The sequence below is a fragment of the Trachurus japonicus genome, chromosome 6 (assembly GCF_045865225.1).
Source record: "Trachurus japonicus isolate A0001 chromosome 6, Traja_1.0".
NCBI classification, from domain to species: domain Eukaryota; kingdom Metazoa; phylum Chordata; class Actinopteri; order Carangiformes; family Carangidae; genus Trachurus; species Trachurus japonicus.
The window spans coordinates 14,793,971-14,817,545 of record NC_140912.1 but is presented as its reverse complement, the minus strand read 5'-3'; the positions used below and the strand labels follow the sequence as shown (position 1 = coordinate 14,817,545).

The following is a 23,575-nucleotide window of genomic DNA, read 5'->3' as shown; positions in this document are numbered from 1 at the left end:
TAAATCCTTACCAAGAAATTTCTTCACAATTGTCTTTAGGAACGTGCGTAGTATCATGTCTTAAAATGTTGAAATTCAACTCCCGTGGGAAACCCCCCAAAAAACTACTCAAAGTTGGGGTACCCGTAACTGGATTTTTGAACATTCCGAAATGTTAAATTTGGCCTTAAGTAACTTGTGAGGGGTCAAACTAGGGGTTTTTCATGATTCCGAGTTGATCGCAAACATTAGTTTTACACCCAAAACACTCCTTGGTGGAGAAAAAAACAGCCACACCCACTTTTCTTGATCATCGGAACCCCCACCACCACCAATAGAATGTATTGCAGAGAAGCCATTCCATTCATTATCATTGCAGAGGTTGTGTTACATAATATTACTAAATAGCCTACTCAATATAATATAACTTTTATTCTACCCTTTTTCTATAGGACATTACAGACCCTCCAGGATTTTGTGATGTCACGATTGCAACTATTAATGCAAATTCAATCATGAATTCTTTGGCACTGCAACTTTTCAGCAAATTTGCTATCATAGGCCGCTGTGGCTAGCTGTTTTCAGCTGTGGCCACAGTGTTTCCATTTTCCATTTCCATTTTTTTTTTGCATGTGTTTTTATTAGTTATTATAGATAGATATAGATAGATATTATATATTATAGTTATTGTTTTCATATAACATTACGTTTTATGCGGATCGGGAGCGAGAGAGAAGGAAAGAAATCAGATGCACACCAAATTTCACATACCAGTAAAAACGGAAACATACACAGCCTACACACACACCCACACACACACACTTCTCACTACTGGGTACATGTAGCTACATTAAAAGGTTGCTTTCTTCTTCTTTTTATTAATTGCCATGGTAAATCAGCCTAAGTATTGTTTAGTGGTAGTTGCTGTTGGTTAGCATTAAAAGTGAAGAATTTTGGAGTTAGCTAGTGCTAGACATGTTGAAGCCATTTACAACCTTAGATCATTGACAGACATAATGCTTTTTACACCTGATATGTGTAATCTACATCTTTTTTTAAGAACTTGAAATATGCCATGTCATTGTGTTGATAACATGCATAAGAAACTTAAAAATTGTGGTAACACTTTATTTGATGCCTATCTCTATAATGCATTATTCTCATACTTTTAATGAGTTATAATGCAGTTATAGCACTGTATAACTATAGTTATAAACACTCATAAATGATCATACTGCTGTATAACAATAATCATAACACACTATAAAGCATTTTATCATGACTAATAAGGTCAGGTATTATAATATGTTATAATTGTTAGTAACTCGCTGACAATGACCACATTGATAATGCATTATAAATATAGTTATAATGTGTTACAATTGTCTTATAAACATGTATAACTATCATAATAAACACTCATAAATGATCATAAGACTTTATAACAATAAGCTTAACACATTATAGAGCATTATAACTCTATTATAATACTTGACCTTAAGCCATTATAAAATGCTCTATAATGTGTTATGCTAAATGTTATAAAGTCTTATGATCATTTATGAGTATTTATAATGATGGTTATACACTTTTATAAGACACTTATAACACATTATAACTATATTTATAATGTATTATCGACATGGGCATTGTCAGCGAGTTACTAACAATTATAACGTATTATAATACCTAAGTCACAATAAAATGCTTTATAGTGTGTTATGATTATTGTTATAAAGTATTATGATCATTTATGAATGTTTATAATTATAGTTATAGTGCTATAACCACATTATAAGTATGGTTATAATGCATTATAGAGATAGGCGTCAAAGTCTTACCAAAATGGTTATTAGTTGGCTAACAGTAAATAATATGGTTAGTTAGCCAACTCCAATGTGCGACTGAATCTGATGACCATCTGACCATTTTATTTTCCTAAATGCTAGCTGACTGCTCCATTAGCTATCAAACTAGGATAACATGGTGTAGGTCAGGGGTCATCAACTATATTTGTCGAAGGGCCAGAATCTTTCTCAGCAGACACCTTGGGGGCCGGACATTCAAATAGGCCGAGATTGAAATTAAATTCACCTTTTTGCCTAATAATTTAGTTGTTTATATTTTATTTTACCTGTAAGCTCATAATACACATCTTTGGTGTTTGGTATGGTATAAAATGAAAAATCTTGACAGCTGACTTTCAGATACATGCTGGAGCTTTACACTGCTGACTTGCCCTGTGATTTTCAGCCTAAATATGAAAGGAGGCTGACAATTTCTCTTCTATAATACACATTCTACTGTACATCTCGGAGGAGAGGTTTTTCCACACACAGAGCTCAGTGGGAAACAGTAGGAGAGACTCAGGCCGAGGGGGAACCGGGACACAACACCGGAGGGAGAAGCAGCTCCGTGCAGCTGTGCGCCAGGACGTGCACAAAAAAAAACAACCGAGTGGCATCAAACACGCGCCGCTACCGCATCGTTTTTGTTTTGAGAGGGTGCATGGCGCGCATCTACACTGAATGGGTTTGAGTGCGCAAAAGACGCTACATCTGAACGGCCCGCCCGGTTTAACCAAGGCTGCGGCCAAACTCACCCAGGCAGCTCGCCTCTGCAGACAGGCAGAGAAAACCCTGCAGTCCAGCTCCCTAAACTTTCATGCACGGTGCTTTGGGTACCGCGGCGTTTCCTAATCCCAGTGCAGGGGCTCACAGGCACACACAAACACGTTTAGCGTGTCTCCGTTTCCCAGCGCATTGACTTACAGGCGCACAGAGCCCGAGAAATATAATACTTGTAAACTTTTAGAACTCAGTCGCGGGCCGGATTGGAAGGTTCGGCGGGCCGGATTCGGCCTGCGGGCCGCCAGTTGATGATCACTGGTGTAGGCCTATAGTCTTCACAAGGATTTTTGCAGTTAGGTTTAGGCGGTGATCTACTATACTCAATAGAATACATTAGAGATACAGTAAGCTATTCCTGTGCATGACAGAGGTTTTCTTTAATGTCACAAAAAAAACTTCTACTATGAATACTTAATATAACTATATTCTACCTTTTTCCATTGTTGGACATTAATCTAGCACACACGTCAATCTCATATCAAAAACCTGGGGGCCAGATCTGTCCTGCGATACACTTTTATATGGCCTTCAAGAAAAATATTATGTTAATAATGGCCCACCAATATAGCATTCACATTACTCACATTACAATTCCCATAATACACTACAACAGCTACTATACGGTCATGACCAAGCAATAGGCCCAAGCTGGAATGAACAAGTTTGTGACACACTGCAACATCAATCTTGGTATCTATCCATTCTTCAAAAACGACCTCTTAGAGCCTGGATGCTCGATGGAGATTGATGCTCAGTCTGTGTGCAGATTAACATTATCATGTTTGCAATCAATGTAGCACCACTGTGTATTTTTTGTGCTTTTCCTATCTTCATTTCGAACAAACTTGTTCCAGTTGTTGCTGGTATGTGACTTCTGGTGCATGTCCACTGTCTTTTCTCTCTCGCTGCTTGCTACCGATCCGCATAATAAATTAAATTTATAATGACTTTTTTAATAAATTTAGCGACACCACAAAATCCTGGAGGGTCTGTATAATGTCCTATAGAAAAAAGGGTAGAATAAAAGTTATATTATATTGAGTATTTAGTAGTATTATGTAACACAACCTCTGCAATGCTAAGGAATGGCTTCTCTGCAATACATTCTATTGGTGGTGGGGGGGTTCCGATGATCAAGAAAAGTGGGTGTGGCTGTTTTTTTCTCCACCAAGGAGTGTTTTGGGTGTAAAACTAATGTTTGCAATCAACTTGGAATCATGAAAAACCCCTAGTTTGACCCCTCACAAGTTACTTAAGGCCAAATTTAACATTTCGGAATGTTCAAAAATCCAGTTACGGGTACCCCAACTTTGAGTAGTTTTTTGGGGGGTTTCCCACGGGAGTTGAATTTCAACATTTTAAGACATGATACTACGCACGTTCCTAAAGACAATTGTGAAGAAATTTCTTGGTAAGGATTTAGTTCCCAGATTGGTCAAATATCTGCTAAAATGCCCTTACTAAGATGATAAATCTTAATGATACTGGTAATTCCCTTATGTATCATGTCCTACAGTTGAAAATTTCTATTTGTCCAACCTTTGAATTTAAGAAAGAAGTGTGTGAATTTGAATGCTTATGATATGCGGAAAATCTATTGTAATGATTAGAGGTCGGCCTGTGATCTATTTTCTTGCACATCAGCTGGAGGTTCCACTTGTCCACTATGTATGACAAAATCTGAAACGTGAACACAGTGCTGCCTCCTCTCACGCCTTCCTTTATCACTCTTTTTACAATAAGGAAATCAAATTGTAAACACTTGACATAAAGCAGTGTGTTCAGTGTTTGCTCAATTTAAAATATTTCCTATGAACAAAGTAGATTAATTCAAAAAATTGCATTTATGCCTACGTGTAGTGGAATTAAACAGTATTTGCAAGTTGTACATAATGTATACATATTCGGTCTGATATCAAGGTCTGCTGCCCCATCAGGAAATTCATTGCTGGGCATAACAGACAGTGCAGTGAAGACAGCAATCTGCATGTGCCCTCATTGGCCTATTCAAAATCCACCCACACACTCATCCAAGCATATTCATGGTCAAAACCTGCCCACCCATGCTCTCGTACACACTGTCTGCGCTTCCATTTATCACAACTTCACTGGATGTTGGAAGAATTATTAACTTGCAAACTCTGGATTTGTTTGAGGAGATAAAAAAAAACAAAAAAAAACAATCCACTAATATTTTTCTTTTATTTCTTTTTTCCCCCAGTGAAACTATCATGTTTCTACATCAGATATTTTACCAGGGTCTAAAAGCCAGAATAGCGAGCTGGCCAACATTAGTGCTGGGTAAGAAACATCTCCTTTGTTTGTTTAATTCAATGTTAACTATGATTAAAGGTGATGACGCAGTAGAAGCCCTCGGTATTGTTTGTGTCATTGTTGTCTTGCTCTTGATCTCCCTACAGCGGACCTGTTCGACATCCTGCTGCCCATGCTGAACATCTACCAGGAGTTTGTGAGGAACCACCAATACAGTCTACAGATCCTGGCTCACTGCAAGCAGAACCGAGACTTTGACAAGCTGCTGAAGCAGTACGAGGCCAAGCCCGACTGTGAGGAGAGGACCCTTGAGACCTTCCTCACATACCCCATGTTCCAGGTTAGCTCATTTGCTTCACTGATATACACAAGAAATAAAGGCAGAGCCATTTGTTTGCCGCAAAGCTGCAGCCTGGAGCCAGATTTTGTCATTAATTTTGTGCTCTCACAGCCAATCTGGGCCAAGTTCTTCTCTCCATAAATGCTACCTTGGGGCCATATATTTCACAAACTTAGTCCTAGATAGCTATTGCTATGCCAATGATACCCAATTGTAGCTGTCTTTAAAACATTCGTTCACTTTGCTTTCTGCACATTCACAGCCGGGTATCTTTTAAAGACACAGAGTTTCACTCATGGTTTCCTGCGCTCTCTTATGTTTCTTAAAATTGTTGATTTAATCTTTTAAGTTTTTGACTTTCAAGTTAACTGTCAGTGTTAAACAGACTGGGGTTTAAACAATTAGTTGATAACTTGTCTGTAATGCTTTTAAATTTTAAGTTGCACATTTAGTTATGATTATCTGAGAAAATCATAAATTGTCTATTCCCCTCCTGTAAATAAATCCAGCAATCACAGCTGAAGCTACTGTTGAGGACACCAAGGACACATGTGACCTCAGTATTGACAATTTGGAGATTAAACCGTCCTGAGCAGTTCATGATCTACAGTTACAAAATTACATAAGGGTAGTGACACTCATGTTGTTTTCATAAAAACAATGAAGTTGAAGTTAAGAAATGCAGAGAATTGCAGTGTATTTATGACAGTGTGGAGAATTTTTGTAATAGCATTTAAACCATTGTGTGGGAAGATTAAACTTACAGAGATGTAACTGAGCAGTTGGTTGATTTGCCAAAAAAAAAAAAAAGGTGACTGGTTCTTCATGTGCATAGATTTAATCACACCTCAAATGTTATGACTAATATATCTCACTGAGGGTCTGTCCAAACACCTGACAGCTGTCAAATCACCCACTTCTTAAAGCTCCAGTTGGTAAGTTGACGAAAGTGAAAGTAAACTCCGCGACTTTGTCGGAAATTTCAAGACAATACTCCGTCAGGTCCCTTTATGAACCTCTGCCAAGCGCCCCACACACACACAGACACACACAAAGTAGCCATGAACGCACCCACAGAGAAAAAAAAAAAAAAAAAAAGATGTACCGTATCCATAGCACGACGTGTAGGAGCGGCGATTGGCTGCTCCTCCTGCTCCCTCTACCTGACTGGTGGAGAATCGTCGGGCGCGGTGGATTTTGGCAAATACGATTACAGGCTGTAGGTGGAGCCAGAGGAGTTGGATTTTGTCCTAAATTACTCATTTAATGTCTGACCATCAGAATATAGTGACAATTCCAGCAAATATGACTGAATAATTGTTACCAACTGAAGCTTTAAGCAAACTTCTATCAGTGTTAATGTACATTAAGAGTGATTTAAAGGTTTGGCTGCTCATCTTTAAAGCGCATCAATATTTTATTTGCAATTAACCCTTTGTGAGCACTCCTTGTTTTACCTCAGGCTAAACTGAGGATGAAAGGTCATCCAGCTCTCTCCATTAGAGCCCATGAGCTCTGGATCAACTCACTGAGTGATAAATAAAATGAATTGAATTGATTAACCTAGTAACCAAACTGATTATTTTTAAGCGCAATCAAAAAGCAAGATTTTCATCAATGTGTTCTGGCCCGTATCTAGCGAGTGGCTCAGTCAGCACTTGGCTTCAAAGTCCCCCCTCCTTCTTGAACACTCACTGGCGTTGGTGATGTCCCATACTGTAGCATCGCCGATCAACAACAGGAACAGCAGGCATTTGTCTGTTTGCTCATAATATCCCTGTAGTGTTTTTCATATCTATAAAAAGCATTTGTCTTTTGAGCTGAGGCTTTAATAATGGCTCCTTTCTGGCAAGGCATGCAGTTTCCCAACAGTCCACCCTGCTGGGGCCTACTGCAGGCTGTGCTGTGTTGATAATAAATTTTGCTGGTGAGTGTAGATTGTCCTCTGCGCTGATCTACCTTTCATTAGTGGACGTTCACGATGGCACTTGTACATTCCTGTGTGTGCATGTTTGTGTTGTGGCTGTTAACATTTAAAGATGAACGCAAGCTGATAAATCTGAGTATAACTCCCCTGTTGCTTTCTCCTCTGTCTCTCTAGATTCCCCGCTATATTCTAACACTCCACGAACTTTTGGCCCACACACCCCATGAACATGTAGAGAGAAACAGTCTGGACTACGCAAAATCTAAACTGGAGGAGCTTTCCAGGTACTTTCTTAACAACATTAAAATCAAGCATGGCGTGAACTCATAGAGCAATCTATTACAAGTATGAAAAACATTAGAAATGTCTATTTTTAAGACAATATTAAAGCAGAAGTAAGCAGAATATTTGTGTTAATATAAGTCTTAAATAGTTATATCTTCCGACGGCAATCACTTACATAGAGTGTTTGGTCCGAAACACGGGTCTGTCAGTCACTCTGCTCTGCTGTAAGCCGAGGAGAAAACTTTCCTTGTATCCTACAACCTTTATCCAATGAGGAGAGAGAACGGCATGAAGGGCTGTGTGTGCGCATGAATGTGGTGACGTAGGGACAAGGACCAATAGATCCATGACGAGGGCGGGGGCTGCTAACTCCATCGGCTGACAAAAAGTTAGCCAAAACGACCGGATCGCTTACTTCTGCTTTAACTGTAAAACACACACGTAATGAGTGAAAACACAGTGGCCCTGAGAGCCACACAGCAACTTAAGAAAACACATGCAAACAGACAAACACAAGGATCCTCAGAAAAAAACATCTTCATCAATACTGCACTCACAATTCAACACTAAATACAGAAATGCATGATAAGATACTTGTGAAAGTATCCACTAATCCCCCCTGTGAATCCTGCCCTTGTGTATAATAGTAATAATAATAAGGGAACATTTACAGTCAGACTTATTGTGCTTGTTTTCCTTTTTTGTTCCAAAAGAGTGATGAAATGTCCTTTTTACTAGAATCATGCATGACGAAGTGAGCGAGACTGAGAACATCAGGAAGAACCTGGCGATAGAGCGAATGATTGTAGAGGGCTGCGAGATTCTCCTGGACACCAGCCAGACGTTCGTTAGACAAGGTAACAAGGGTGGGGCTGTGTGGGCATATATACTGTATTTCCTGTCCCTGTTCACCTGTTTGACAGACCAGTCCCACATCTTCAGTCCTGCATTTTTTATATATATTTTTTTTTTTACAATCTCTCTCCCTCTCTCTGGGGAACAACATGTACTCCTCATGAGGAGAGTCTTTAATTTTCAAGTGTAATTAGTCTGCTCTGAGGCAAACTGATGATGAATCTAGGACTGTAAATGTCACACGTCCCCAACAGGCCTTGATGGATGTGGAAAGAGAAAACAGAAATGGTAGATTATTTAATCCTTAGTATCTCATGTGACTGTACATGTATTCAATTGTAGAGGAAGACCAGCATTTTGATACTGATTCTTATATTTAGCTTCTCTCCACTATCACTATCCCCTCCTGCTGTTATTTTTTTCTAACCCCCTGCTCTTGCCTCTTTTCCATTTATACTGTATATGTACTTCTCTATATCTCTCTTTCTCCCTTGTCCTTCGATTTGCACATACTTTTTTATTCCCACATACAGGGTCTCTTATCCAGGTGCCAATGAGCGAGAAGGGCAAGATCACCCGTGGGCGACTGGGCTCTCTGTCTCTGAAGAAGGAGGGGGAGAGGCAGTGCTTTCTTTTCTCCAAGCATTTAATCATCTGCACCAGGGGTTCGGGGGGAAAGCTTCATCTGACCAAGGTGGGCCTGCACTGCTGAGCTAGTAGAGCTACTCCTTATTTCAAACATTACAATCTTACGGCGCCACACAGCCACGAATCTCTGAGCTAAATTGAACGAATTAACTGGCAAGAGATGAAAGCTACAGGGTTAGCGATGTTGTGGCTTTTATCATTGGCAATGACCACTGGAGCTACACACACTCGTACAAGGCTGCGTGCGTGCGTGCACACACACACACACACACACACACACGGACACACATAAACACATTATACATGTTTGAAAGCAGCTGCTAGATGTCAGTTTGATTTGTATAACAGAGTGGTACAGGCTATTATTACTCCACATTATTCAACATTACAGAGGAGGCGATTTATGTTTGGCGACGAGACCAAAAATCTCACATGGTAACAGACAAACAGTGTCACTGCGAGCCATTTAATCATGCTTGAGATTTTTGTAAAATAAAGTGATACTATGTTTGGTTGTAACTACATTTTTATACAGTATAGTAGTTGTCATTTTCAGCAGCAGGTCCACCATTGTCACACTATTCAATTGAAAAGCTTCAAATTCTCATATATAATATAACAGTTATGAAATGATGTCAGTATTCTCAGATCTGTCACCAGTGTGAAGAAACTGAATGTCTATTGTATATCGTTTGCAGAATGGAGTAGTCTCACTCATAGACTGCACTCTTATGGAGGACCCTGAGGGGACAGATGATGAGTGTGAGTGTTTTATTCATACAGCAGATTTCAGAAATATGCATCATACTGTATGTACCACGTGTGATGTTGTACTGTATATAATGCATGATTACTGGAGTATGCCAGAAGTCATTAATAATTTATAATACATTTTTGGTAACAACAGGAAGATAGTGCTCCAAATCATATGGAATAAAACAATTTGATAAATACATATTTGTATTTTATATTAATGTGAATACGCACAATATGATTTTTTTTTCTTTTTTGTCTTTACTGCATATCTAAAGAAAGAAAAAGAAAATGGCAGTTTATGTTATGCCTTTTTTGTTCATCTCAAAGCCAAATCAGACAAGAGCGGCCAAGACATGGAGCACCTGGACTTCAAGATTGTCGTGGAGCCAAAGGACAGCCAGTCATTCACAGTCATCCTGGTGGCCTCCTCGAGGCAGGAGAAGTCTGCATGGACCAGTGACATCAGCCAGGCACGTCAACACACATCACAGTCTTCAACAACCAGACAAGAAGCCGAGCATGTCAGCAGAAAGTCTGCATGTCACAGAATACCCCAACATTTCCTCTGTCCTCACTGTTTTCTTCGACTGCATCTGTCCTACAGTGCATAGACAACATCCGGTGCAATGGGCTGATGATGAACGCCTTTGAAGACAACTCCAAAGTCACAGTACCACAGATGATCAAGTAAGCTAATTTCATCTTCATATGCTACTCTGAGCATCTTTTCCCTTGGCATTCGTAAATTCTGTCTGTGTTTTTTCTTTTTCCTGAGCAGATCAGATTCGAGCCTGTACTGCGATGATGTGGACATCCGCTTCAGTAAGATGATGAACTCCTGCAAGGTGCTGCAGATCCGTTACGCCAGCGTCGAGCGCCTGCTGGAGAGACTGACGGACCTCCGTTTCCTCTCCATCGACTTCCTTAACACTTTTCTTCACTCCTATCGTGTGTTCACCACCGCTGATGTGGTGCTAGACAAACTCATCACCATCTACAAGAAGCCCATCAGCGCCATTCCTGCTCGGTGAGTCATTTTACATTTGGACAGACCTGATTGCTGCTTGGCTGTTGACAGCATTTACAGTGGACAAACAGATATTATTCAATCTGTTTGGCATCCTTCCAGACCTTGCAATGCTGCATAAAGATGAGATTGATCTATCATGATGTGAAGCATTGTTGTCTTCTAATCAATGCAATATGTGTGTAGGAGAAGAGAAGCCTGAAGTTTAAACTATTGGGTTTCACTGCAACTTCACTGCATTTCTCAAATTTGTAAGGCAACTGGCACAACAAAAAAACAACAACATCCAAATAAATGGATGTAGTTATAATTTCAAGTGGTCAATGCATAAATAAATGTGTGAAGCTAATGGTTTGTGCATCTAGATTGGCAGATAGAAGTCCCCAACTACATGGAAGCAACAGAAAGGAGTATCAAGAGTCCTCCTTTGTCATTACTGCATGTATTTATGGTCGTGCAATTTAAGCCAATTTAAATGTGAATTTGAATTAGAGAGAGGGCGGATGTGAGGACGATGAAACAGTCCAGCTGGTGTTCACGGATATTTGTAGCATAAGTGTTTCGATATTGTATGTGACACTGGAACAGTTAAGTCCTGTAATCTTCCGGGCTTCGCGTGTGAATTTTGGGGGTTTGTTTTGTTGGTTTACGTGAGCACAGAGAAGTAACAGATGAAGAAGTCTAGGAAGACAGGCTCTATGATGCCTCTGTATCACTGTATGTGTGCGTTTGTGTGTTGGTGTATTTATGTGTGTGCTCACTGGTCGAAGGCAGTAATTGGGTCCAGTTTCTCCTGCCTGCCTGGGAGAGTGTCTCAACTGGGCTCTGTCGCTCTATGGCAACCAGCCTTGGTGCTGCAGGACCCCACCCTCCCTCCCCTCTCCCCCTCTCTCCTTGGCTGCAATAGATCCATAGTGTGAAATGTTGACGGAGTGTTGCGGTGGGGCTAACTCGCCGCTTCGCAGGCCTAGAGCGAGAGCCCCGCTGTGGGGTTCAGATCAGGGGGAGCTCCCTATGCCCACGCCCTGCAGCACACTCTCCCATGGTGCTTGTCATGTCACTGTGAGACACCTACACTTTGCTGCTTGTGTCAGCAGTGGCCATGCGCACTATCACTCGCTGTGCTATTTATGGGAACCCGTGAGGTCGCCAGGAGGGTTGCAGGGAGTGGGAGAGATTTTCTGCAACACTGCAGCCTGTATCCTGCTCTAAAACGATGAGACGCAACTGCAAAGGGACTTCTGGTTGCTCAGCTGACTTGGTTTGCATAAATTACTTAGGAGGTGTTGTGTATTTAGCTAAGCTCTTAAAACATAGGGTGCACTCACCAAATATCAAAGAAACATATTCGTATGTCCTTAAAGTCCTTAAATTCAAATGCATATCTTTCCTTGATGCAGGTCCCTGGAGTTATTCTTTGCCAGCAGTCAGAACAGTAAACTCCTGTATGGAGAGCCTCCCAGCTCCCCCAGGGCCAGCAGAAAGTTCTCCTCCCCTCCTCCTCTCGCTATTGCCAAGAACTCATCCCCAAATCGCCGGCGCAAGCTCTCCCTCAACATCCCCATCATCACTGGGGGCAAAGCTCTTGACCTGGCTGCCCTCAGTTGTTCCTCAAACGGCTATGCAAGCATGTACTCATCCATGTCCCCATTCAGCAAGACCACCTTGGACATCAATAAACTCTATGTGTCCAGCCCTATCACAAGCAAAATCCCTGACGAGGGAGAGGACAAGAAGGACAAGGTGGAGGATACACCCGTGAGCAAACAAGGTGGGTTGGCAGCAGCCATTCCAAGAAAAAAAGATCCCAATATTAATGCGCTGCAGTTATATTCAGAGTAATTTGTGTGCTCTTGTCATGATACAGATCTCTCAGTACGAGAGGAAAGTGACAATGATCAAAACCAGAGTGATGATGGCGACCCTGAGGCCTCTCCCACCAAGTCACCAACCACCCCAAAAAACGTTAAATGCAAAAACTCCTCAGGTACACCGTGTCCTAGACATGTGCGCTGACGTAATAACGACTTGATAGTGTGATATCCAAGCTTGTAAACCGCACACTGACATGCCACCTGTATCCACTGCCTGCCAGTGCCACATTCATCACTGAGCCCTCTACACTATTTTGTTTAACCACAGAAACAGACCACATAATAAAACAATGCTTGTAGCAGACGATATTAATACATTTGAAATATACCACATTTTACTGTCTATAGGTTTTGGCTTATTGTTCTATATGAAAATTGAAGGTATCTCACTGTATTAGGCTGCAAAACAAACAAAAAAAATTTAAATAAAGATGAATCTGTGAAGCGTAAGTCACATAAAATATTAATTTGTGCATTATGAACAAACATGTGGAGAAAGCCAGTGCTTGGCTTTAGTAGGTGTTAGGGAAACTTGTGTCATAGCAACTACATCAAGACCGTGTTTTCCCTGCCGCCCCCAGTAATGAGGCTGTTTCGCTGGAGCCAAGATTATCTGTGCCTTCTAAATCTTATGACAAAAATCACACAACAGATTTTAAAAACAAAGTCTGCTCTGTGAATATGTGAATAAACCAAAAATGGGAAGCAATATGTGTGTTTCACATGGTGTAGGGTCCTTAGCTGCTTATGATCTATCTACATTCCCAAGATTTAAACATAACAGACTGCAGAGAATCTGTTGATTCCTCTGTTATGCTGATATTTGGTGGCTATATTTAGCCGCAACCATCTTGATTATCAAAGCCCCTTGTAAAGTCTAGAGGGACAATTGTGTTGGCCTGCAGTGCCCCCTAGTGGAAGGCTTAAGGAAAAGAAGCAGGTGTATTGTGCAGTGTATGAATTCAGTTATTTTCACTGATATGTGCGTTTTAAGAGTTTTAAATATATATATATATAAATACCAACTTATATAAAACATGTAGCTTTGTAAATGTAATTTGCAACCAAGATCATTTCCTCTTTATCCATGTTTACTTGCAGAGTTCTCCCTGTTCTCCTACAACAATGGCATGGTGATGTCCTCGTGTCGAGAGCTGGATAACAACCGCAGTGCCCTGTCTGCTGCCTCCGCCTTTGCTATCGCTACAGCTGGAGCCAATGAGGGCACCCCTACCAAGGAGAAGTATCGGCGGATGTCCCTCGCCAGCACTGGTATTCACAACTATCCACTACCTAAGATCAGGTTGAAAGTCCAGCCGTAGTTATTGGTATTGGTAACATCAGCAGACAGCCAAGAATTACAAACTGCACCAGATCCACTGAGAACTGGTGGTTTTAGATTAATTCTCTCCAACCTCAGTTTGCTTGCCTAGCTGTATGTATCACGACGATGATGAGAGCTCTGTGTAAAAACATACTCGAATATTTTCTGCAGGCTTCCCAACCGATCAAAGAAATGGAGACAAAGAGTTTGTGATCAGACGAGCAGCGACCAACAGAGTGCTGAACGTCCTAAGACACTGGGTGTCAAAACACTCTCCGGTAATACATCCCAACACAAACAAGGGCACATTAACTGTATTGGCAGAGTTCACACTGACAGGATAATTTCAGTAATTTATCCTCTGACACAACATCTGGTCATATCAACAAATGTTTACAGCATTTACATGTTTGCAGAAGACAGAACATGTTTCCAGCAATAATGGTTCCAAAATCTCCTGAAAAGCTTAATTTCCATCTACAAGTCCATGTGTTCAAAAACATGTTGCCATCAAAATATCATCACTAAAAGGAAAAACTTACCCACAAATAGTCTTGAGTTGTTAGATGTAATTTATTTGAGATTTTCAGTTTTTCCTGTCATTTTGTGGTGAGGAAATTCATTACTTTTCATTTACACTATCTGATTTGTGCTTGGTAGGTGGGATATGCAAAACACAGAATGCAAAACTGCCCACGCTGCTTATACGTGCAACAAAGAGAGGTCTTTCCTTGCAGCTTTGGGCAATATTTTGTTATTAACAGAGCAATAATGTGTGGTGTGCTATGTGTCTGTCTTGCATGTGCCTCTCCAGGACTTTGAGAGTAATAATGAGCTGAAGACAAAGGTTATTGCCTTCCTGGAGGAAGTGATGCATGACCCTGAGCTGTTAACCCAAGAGAGGAAAGCAGCAGCCAACATCATCAGGTACTGTCATGTGCCATGTCATTGAAGGTCTCCAATTATTATGTAAACCCATTATTTGAGATACATTATTGTACTGTCCATACTTCTGTCTGCCAGGACTCTAACTCAGGAAGATCATGGTGACAGTCCGATCACCCTTGAAGATGTGACACAACTGGTAAGTGTGAAAGTTTATTGTAGAGCAGCTTTGAAGCTTAAACTTATCCACTTTCATACATGGAGAGGAGCAACCAATCCACGTTAAAGGCTGCAAGCAGCGATTATTTTATTATCAATTAATGATTCATGTTGTGATTATTTTCACAACTCATTTTTCCAACGGAAACAGATTGAGTTTCTAAGCTTAAGCATTCTTGTGCCATAAACTAAAATAAAGTTTGCTGAATTTTGAGCATTTCGCTTTGTTTTTCACTCACCTGCTGTCATTTTCGGTTGTTTGGTGTCCTCGTCTTAGGCGGAAGGAGGCAGACCTGAGCCCTTTGAGAGTCACTCGGCACTAGAGATTGCAGAGCAGCTCACTCTGCTGGACCACCTAGTGTTTAAGGTCATCCCATACGAGTGAGTGTCATCACATCTTGTGTCTGTGTGGCTAAGAAAAACACAAATACAAATTCAGTCTCTTTTTTGTATTTGTTCATGTAACAGGGAATTCTTTGGACAAGGCTGGATGAAGAATGATAAAAATGAGAAGACGCCGTACATCATGAGAACAACAAAGCACTTCAATGATGTATGTTTCAATAAACAGACCCCCTTGCACAGCTCTTATAGTCAAGTTGTATTGATTTTTAAAACTAGTATTGAGTCTAAACGCCTCACTCTCTTTCCTTTACAAGGTAAGCAACCTTATTGCCACAGAGATCCTGCGCTGTGATGATGTGGTCCCAAGAGTAGCAGTCATAGAGAAGTGGGTGGCTGTGGCCGATATCTGCCGCTGTCTCCATAACTACAATGCTGTGCTCGAGATTACCTCCTCCCTCAACCGCAGCTCTGTCTTTCGCCTCAAGAAGACCTGGCTCAAGGTTTCCAAGCAGGTGTGTATCTCCCTATGCGTTGTTTTTCTTTTCTTTTTTCCTAATGTCTTTAGCGTTATCGCTAATTGTGTTCTTGATAACTATTCTTCTAGACAAAAGCACTGATTGACAAGCTGCAGAAGCTGGTGTCATCTGAGGGGAGGTTCAAAAACCTGAGAGAGGCTTTGAAGAAGTGAGTTCAGTTCAAGGACTTCCTTTTGGATAGGATCAATAAAACAGTACAAGTGCATGATGTGTGTCTTCTTCCTACTAGCTGTGATCCTCCCTGTGTGCCCTATCTGGGGATGTACCTCACTGACCTGGCATTCATTGAGGAGGGAACACCAAACTACACTGAAGATAACTTGGTCAACTTCTCGAAAATGAGAATGGTGAGATCAACTGTGTCCTGCCACATGTGGAACTTCATGCAAATGACTTGTTTGAAAAACAAAATGTAATATTCTGCATTTTTCTGCTTTCCAGATTTCTCATATCATAAGAGAAATCAGGCAGTTTCAGCAAACAGCATACAAGATTGACCTGCAACCAAAGGTAAATTAATACCAATACTGTAAACTTGTGGCCCCCTATTTGTTCATTAGCTATATATAAAATAAATGCAGAAGATTTATATAAACCTTCAATTAGTCTGGCTTATTGGTTTTCAGTGGTAGGGACGAATGAAAATGAAACCGGCAGCTAGTTGTGTGTGTAGATCTGTTGTGGCCAGTTGAACCATAGAGAGATGCTTTTATCCAAAGTGACTTGCAAGTGAGTGAAGCTCAAGTGCAATAGGAGGGTCTTGGTTTAAGTGCAAGGACTGCAGGTAAATAAGTGCAACAACAGTGCATAGTAATGTAAAGTGTTCATTAGGCATGCTGGGATGCTGGAGGTGTGAGGAGATAAGGTAGTCGTAACAGAGTGAAGTCTTCAAGAGATTATTTGAGATTGAGATGTACGCCCCTGCAGTAATTGTATTTGTTAGCTTGTTCCATCATCGGGAGACCATAAATGAGAACAGCCTGGACCGCCATTTTCAAGTACGCAGGGGATGGTAAATGGGATGACATTCCTTGGAAGAGCTCAGTCTCCAGGAAGGGGGCATACAGTAAGACTGTATGACTGAGTTCTGAAGGCGAGCATTGGTGACTTGAATTTGATTTGGGCAGCAGCCATGCACAACCTGTGAAGGTCAGTGACAGATAGAGTGAGGACCTGACTGACTGCTGCGTTCTGGACCATCTATAAGTATTTCATTGTGTTAGAGGGGAGGCCCACGATCAGGTAAGACAGATGGAAAATTGTCAGTGGATAGTTGGTCATCAAGCATGACACCCAGGTTTCTTGTAGCTTTTATTTGGGTAAGGGAAGAGGAGACTATTTTTATATCGTGATCAAGAGCCTGGTTGGCTGGCTGGATGACTTAAGAGTTCAGACTTGAAGAGGTTTAGTTGACCGTGGTGTGCTTTCATCCGTGTTGATAGTCAGAGAGACATGCTGGGACCCATGCAGAGACAGTGGGTTTGCATAGCAGTAACTTGAGAAGTCATGCAAGGGAATAATTGGTAAGGCGTGGGGTCCGAGTGCCAATTCTTGGGGCACCCCTGGCAAGTAGATGTTTCTACTTGCCATGACACACTGAACGAGTGCCCAGATTCAAACAAAGAAAGCACTCTGCCCGAGATCCCCATGCTCTGCAGACAGCAGGAAGTGGTGGCTGACTATATCAAAGGCCACTGATAGGTCCAGCAAGATAAGAACCGAGGACTAAGCTGTAGCTGCCTGAGGGGCTTCAGTGACATACAACAGAGCTGTATCAGGGGAGGGGCCACTCTTAAACCCTATCTGAGCTGGATCAAAGCAATAGTCATAGAGTAGGCTATATCACTGGAGATGATGGGTGGACTGGACACCATTGTATTCTAAAAAGTCACAAGCTAAAAAGGTTGAAAACAACTGATGAAGATCATAAGAAAATTGTAACATGTGTAATTTGTAAGATTAATTTCAACACTCTAATATTCCCCACCAACACTTATTATGCACTTTATTACCTGGTACTCTGGCACTTCAACTCATTAAATGGAATTAAATGAAATTATTCAAAGGCTTATATACACCTCCTAGCGTTTAGCTTAGCCCTGGTTCTGGATCTTCAGTATGGCCTCTTCAGCTCTGGTAGGTTTTAAAGGGATATTCCGGCGTAAATTTAACCCATGGTCCAACCTATGGGTCCAACGCACCGTGAGACCCCCCCCCCCAGAGAAGTCTGCTGACCGCTAGCTTCTCTAACAAACAGCGCAGTCTATTTATCCACGCACAAACGATCAAAAAGCCACTCATAGCCACAAATAATGCTCAGAACAGCACCAAACTTCATCAACAATACAAACAGGTTCCCAGCACATAATACAAGGCAGAGATGAAAACAACTCACCCAGTCTCCTCCAGTTACGTTATGCAGCAGCAACTTTCCGCGTCCAGCATAGCGTGAGGGAACTGACAAAATACGCCCGAGTCCGACTGGCAGCACAAACATTCAGTCTCAGCAGCCACTGGCAGGCAGTGACCACACATGATTGACCACTCAAACCCCCCAGATCCAGCACTGGGACTCCACCGACCACCGGCAGCTGTCCCTCTTTCACTTGTCTCCTCCATTTCCTTCAGCTCGTGTTCGATAAACTCGGTCTCAAACTGATAGGGGCGCCCATCAAAATGAAACCAGTCGTATTTGTTCTCAGACTGCATAAACTCAGCCGTGTTGTCCCTTCTGTTATGTCTGCTGCTTCACTGTCTCTAATGAAAAAAAAACAAAAAACTGTCTCTTCCGGCAACAAACGTTGTCCTATATCTCGCGTGTGACGTTGCGTCTAATCTCACGCTTGTTTACGTGATTCTCTCCCACAAATATTAGAAATGCCAAATTCCGTTCATTTCCCTGTCAACACTCGATAATAACTTTTATAAACTGATAGGCAAGAGAGTTAAAGCAGATATCAGCTTCACGGCCGTTTCGGCTAATGCTGCGTTCAAGGCAGGCTTTTGAAACCGTAAGTTACAGCTTCAAGTCACAACTACGACTTGGTAGCGTTCCAGGTAACCCGTAGCTCGTGTTTTTACCGTCCTGTTGTCTGTGAAAGTTCCCTATAACGGCCACTCGTAACTTCCGACCCGTGAACTCGTACCAGATCGAACTGGTATGACTTCACAGGAAGGAAAAACACAAAGTACGAGTTTCCTTGAACGCACCATGAGTTAGCAGCCCCCGCCCTTGTCAGGCATCAATTGGTCCTCGTGCTACGTCACCACATTCACGCGCATCCCTTGGCTGCACACACAGCCCTTCATGCCGTTCTCTCCCCTCATTGGATAACACTTGTATCCCACAAGGAAAATTTTCTCCTCGGGTTACAGCAGAGCAGAGTGACGGAGAGACTCGTGTTTAGGCTGAAATACTTCATGTAAGTGATTGCTGACGGAAAATAGGACTATTTAGGACTTATATTAACAAAAACATTCCACTGATATCTGCTTTAAGAGTTACATAGGAATTTTGGACTTCACCTCTCGGGTCTAACTCGGTGTCACGGTGCGTTGGACCATGGGTTAAATTTACGCCGGAATAAGCCTATCTCTTTAAGCGAGAAGGTCATTGCTTATGTCCCTTTTCTCCATCATCAGATGAAACACCAATGCAGAATAAAGACATGAAAACAAAAACACGCACACGCTCACAAAAATTACAAGCCTCAAGGACTCTCTGCCAGCACATTTTTCAGATTTTTACAATTGTATATTTACGTTTTCTTGTTTTTTTTAATGTGACTAAATTAAATAAACTTGTCTTTTATGTTACAGGTAGCCCAGTATCTACTGGATAGCAGCTGTGTTCTGGATGAAGAAAGCATGTATGAAGCCTCACTCAGAATTGAGCCTAAAGTGCCCAACTGATGGGGAAGGTGGTGCTCCACATTATTATCTCTGTTCATATAACACATCAGTTAACATACACATGGATTTTTGTATAGTTGTACATGTTTAAGATATTTGCTCTTCTGTACAGTAGGTGTTTAAGGTTGTTTGATGACACAAAACATTTCAGTGTATATTTTTTGTTTGTTACCATGACGCCACCTGCTTTAAAGAATTATTAACATTTCTTTGGGTTATTTCAAGCATAATAACAGAGGTCACCTCAGCTGCACGAAACGGTGTCTCCTTTGTGACCAATGACATTATTTTGCATCATCTCATACTGTGTCGACTTTGCACTTTCTGAGCACTTGTGCTGCTGGCCATTGTTCTCTTTGCTTGAAATTTACTGTTGACTGAACTTCTCTGCAACCAATGTAGCAATGTAAAAATGTAACTGCATCAAATCAGGTAAAAGAGCACAGAGAACATAACTGTATTTAATGCCGGGAAGCAATGATCAGTGGAGATGACAGCAAGGTATCTGAAGCATAACTGGCTCTGTGCTTCCCAAACCAAAACACGAGGGATTTGTTTCTTCATTTCTGCTCAATACTCTGAGGGCAGGGGTTCCCAACCATTTGTGAACTGTGAACCATAATGTCATTGTTTACCAGCCAAACTAAACACATAACAAATCTCTACGTCTTGTTATGGTCAGTGAATAGGTTAAATAAATAAAAAATACCAGGTGAATGCTGAAGGTGTTGATGCCATACTGGTTTACTGGCCTTCTGTATTTAACACGACTAACTCTACAACCACAATAGCAGCTTTCTGATCTAAATGCTAATGTCAAAGCACTAACAAGGTCACACTGACAATGTGATGTGCTGTTGTTTACCATGTATAATGGCAACTGTGTCAGCATCTTAATTTTCAATTTTGCTGTGCTTACATTTGCTAAATACTAATAAACACAGTCCAGCTGACTGATGGGAAAGTCTTCATTTTGCAGGTATTTAATGAAATTACTGGACAAACTATTACATTTCATCCAGGGTGACATTAACGTCTGAATCAGATTTCCCACCGGTCTGTCCAATAGTTGATGAGACATGTCCCTTTAAAATTCCTCACATGTAAAACAGCATTTGCAGAATTTGTGTTAGTCCACCAATATAGTATTGTTGTTGGGAATGTGACATGGACTCATGAAAAATGTAGCATAGACTGTGAGCTGCATTATTTGCAAAAAATCATTCAGTAGGCCTGTAGCAAATGTTGTACGGCCCCATAATGGTCCACAGCCTTGAGGTTGGGAACCTCTGCTCTATGGTACATGTCTTCATTAACCTAAAATTGATACTAATTTCAACTTTTTTTTGTTATTTGTTGCAAAGTGATACACTCTTTTTGTTGCCAGATGTCACATGAAGTGTCCAGACTCACTTCAGAAACCTCAGTTCATTTTGTATAATCAGATAAGCTGTGTAACACATAGTTGAGTACAACATCTTCTGTTTCTTGTTTTATTTTTTATTTTTATTTTTTATTTTTTTGTCGAAATCAAACTCATAACAAAAGCTCACACGCGGTGGTAAGTGTTGTACCTTCAGGTTCGGCGATACTTCTGTAGAGTAAAAGGTTGTTGCTCTTCTGTAATTAAAAAGACAATCTGTCCTTTTTGCTGTTCCAGTGATTGTGGAACGTGACTGTATATCACTCTGTTATATGCATTGCTGTTAAAAACTATGATAAAACATATGTGAATGACCTCTGCCTGCAGCATTCAAACACTATTTTTGTAGTAGTATAAGAGAGAGTGACTTGCTCTTTATATAAACATGGGAAAGTATTTTGTACTTTGTTGTTAATTCACCTCACTGAGATGTGCTGTACATTTTGTACATGCAACCCTGCATATTTCTCAATGTGGAACAGTGTAATCCTTTCAAAAAAGAAAAGTTGTATCTCAAGCTTAAACACAAAACGCTATAATGGTGTGGTCTTGAAACCATGACTTAGAGGTAGGAGGCAACTTCAGAGTGTTTTACATTAATACTGTAATCCTGTCTATAACCATTTCTGTTAGCAGGAATATAGTAATGTAGTGCTTATTCTGTGAATATTTGTATGTATTTTTACTATGTATGTACAGTACACTTTTGAAGCTCATGTGGCAGGCATGCAACACCTTCACAGACAGAATAATACTATATACTTATACTGTATACACTTATACATGCACATACTCTTATAAGGTATATAAACAAATAAACATTTTGCTGTTAGCAATACCCAGTGGTATGAAAATTATCTTTCAACCCTCATGTTTCCACACATTCAGAAATATTCCCAGTTTTGTAAGAAAAAAATTAGAAAACAGAATAAAAGATTTGATGATGATAATAACAACAAACAACAAAAAATATGTTTCCCAGTTACCTCTTGCTAATAAATCCATTTTATCTCAGGGGCATTTTGTCTCAAGTGTTTTTGTAGATTATCAATCAGTTAACATCATGCTCATAATATAATATAATAAAATACAATGATAGAAAGGTCCTTAATGACACATTTCTGTCAAGCAATGGTGCACAATACCATTCTAGTAATGTGCAAAATCCTTCCAGATATGTAAATTGACCTTACATTCACCTTATATTCATTTTATGTAGCCTAGTTAATTTAACACACGGTGTGGCCTAATGGTAAAGCCCAGGTCATTATCTACTATGTATACAAAGAGACTGGGTTTTCATGTAGCCTACTGTATAGCCTACTTATAACCCTATTTCCCAGTAATACACTGTATTTAAAATGACTATAAATGATATGTCACATTTTATAAAGTCAGTTTGGTATTGAGGGTCTGTAAGCAATCATCATTGCCACTAGATGTCTCACTACACCACCAGCATCTGGATCATAACAGATGCCCTGTAGGCCTCACCTCCGGCCTATGTTGCTTTGGTTGCTGCCACTGACATTAACCACACAACATGAGCCAAACCTGAACAAAGTTACCATTTGTTCAGAGACCCAACAAATACAATCCAGCTACAACCATTAGTTCTGCTGTGTAAATCATAATATGGGAGCATGTTTTCTGGGATTACCATGACTTCCTCTGTAGTCATGTCACTCATAAAAACGAACACCATTCACCGTGAAGTTACGCAGAGAGGAGTAGAAAAGGCAGTCCCAAGTCAAACTGGTGTCAATAAGCAAGGGTCTCCATTTTGGAAAAGTCAGAACAGTACTGAACCCGTGAACACTGCATAATCCACTGTAGCCTACTGTGTTTTATGAACGTGTTGTTGACACGTCGGTTTCGTGTAAATAAGTCCACACACACAGGCCTGGCTACTTTATCAAACCTATTACTGTCACCATAACCTGGCAACCCGATCAGGTCAGACAGAATTAGCTACCATGATTTTAGTTCTCAAAGTATCCTTAAACTGGATGAAGATTTTCAGGTGTCCTCTTTACATTTTAAAACTTGCAGTGTTTTTCAACCATAACCTTCATTAATTAAAGTTGCATAGCCTATGTTGTCTATAAGTTTTAAAACGTATTTTCTGCTGCTCATTTGTCATCCTCATTCAGAAATGTAAGATCATGATATGATAGTTATGGAAGGAATGCTCCATCACTGTGACCAATGAATGTTTTGTGTCTAAAGCTTCACACATTTTTTTATTTGGGCTACTGAGATGGTGAATATTTCAGTGCAGACAAACTGACTGAACCATCCCAGCTAATTTCTAGGGCCCATGTGGGGCCACTGCG

At 40.7% G+C, this 23,575-nt stretch overlaps 1 protein-coding gene across 2 annotated transcripts in view; it reads left to right on the top strand.

The window, feature by feature from the left end:
- The window catches only part of rasgrf1 (Ras protein specific guanine nucleotide releasing factor 1), a 30,099-nt gene extending 8,355 nt beyond the window's left edge, over positions 1-21,744 (top strand). For both annotated transcript variants that reach the window (XM_085779177.1, XM_085779178.1), the window contains 22 exons: positions 4,831-4,910; positions 5,030-5,223; positions 7,325-7,434; positions 8,174-8,292; positions 8,824-8,984; positions 9,637-9,700; positions 10,022-10,164; positions 10,299-10,381; positions 10,473-10,721; positions 12,122-12,492; positions 12,589-12,708; positions 13,697-13,867; positions 14,091-14,197; positions 14,734-14,846; positions 14,943-15,003; positions 15,301-15,404; positions 15,492-15,576; positions 15,683-15,880; positions 15,973-16,052; positions 16,134-16,251; positions 16,346-16,414; positions 19,724-21,744. In XM_085779177.1, the coding sequence (XP_085635303.1) occupies positions 4,831-4,910; positions 5,030-5,223; positions 7,325-7,434; positions 8,174-8,292; positions 8,824-8,984; positions 9,637-9,700; positions 10,022-10,164; positions 10,299-10,381; positions 10,473-10,721; positions 12,122-12,492; positions 12,589-12,708; positions 13,697-13,867; positions 14,091-14,197; positions 14,734-14,846; positions 14,943-15,003; positions 15,301-15,404; positions 15,492-15,576; positions 15,683-15,880; positions 15,973-16,052; positions 16,134-16,251; positions 16,346-16,414; positions 19,724-19,816 (2,893 nt within the window). In that variant the 3' untranslated portion in view covers positions 19,817-21,744. The remainder of the gene's footprint in view (positions 1-4,830; positions 4,911-5,029; positions 5,224-7,324; positions 7,435-8,173; positions 8,293-8,823; positions 8,985-9,636; positions 9,701-10,021; positions 10,165-10,298; positions 10,382-10,472; positions 10,722-12,121; positions 12,493-12,588; positions 12,709-13,696; positions 13,868-14,090; positions 14,198-14,733; positions 14,847-14,942; positions 15,004-15,300; positions 15,405-15,491; positions 15,577-15,682; positions 15,881-15,972; positions 16,053-16,133; positions 16,252-16,345; positions 16,415-19,723) is intronic.
- Positions 21,745-23,575: the final 1,831 nt, after the last annotated feature.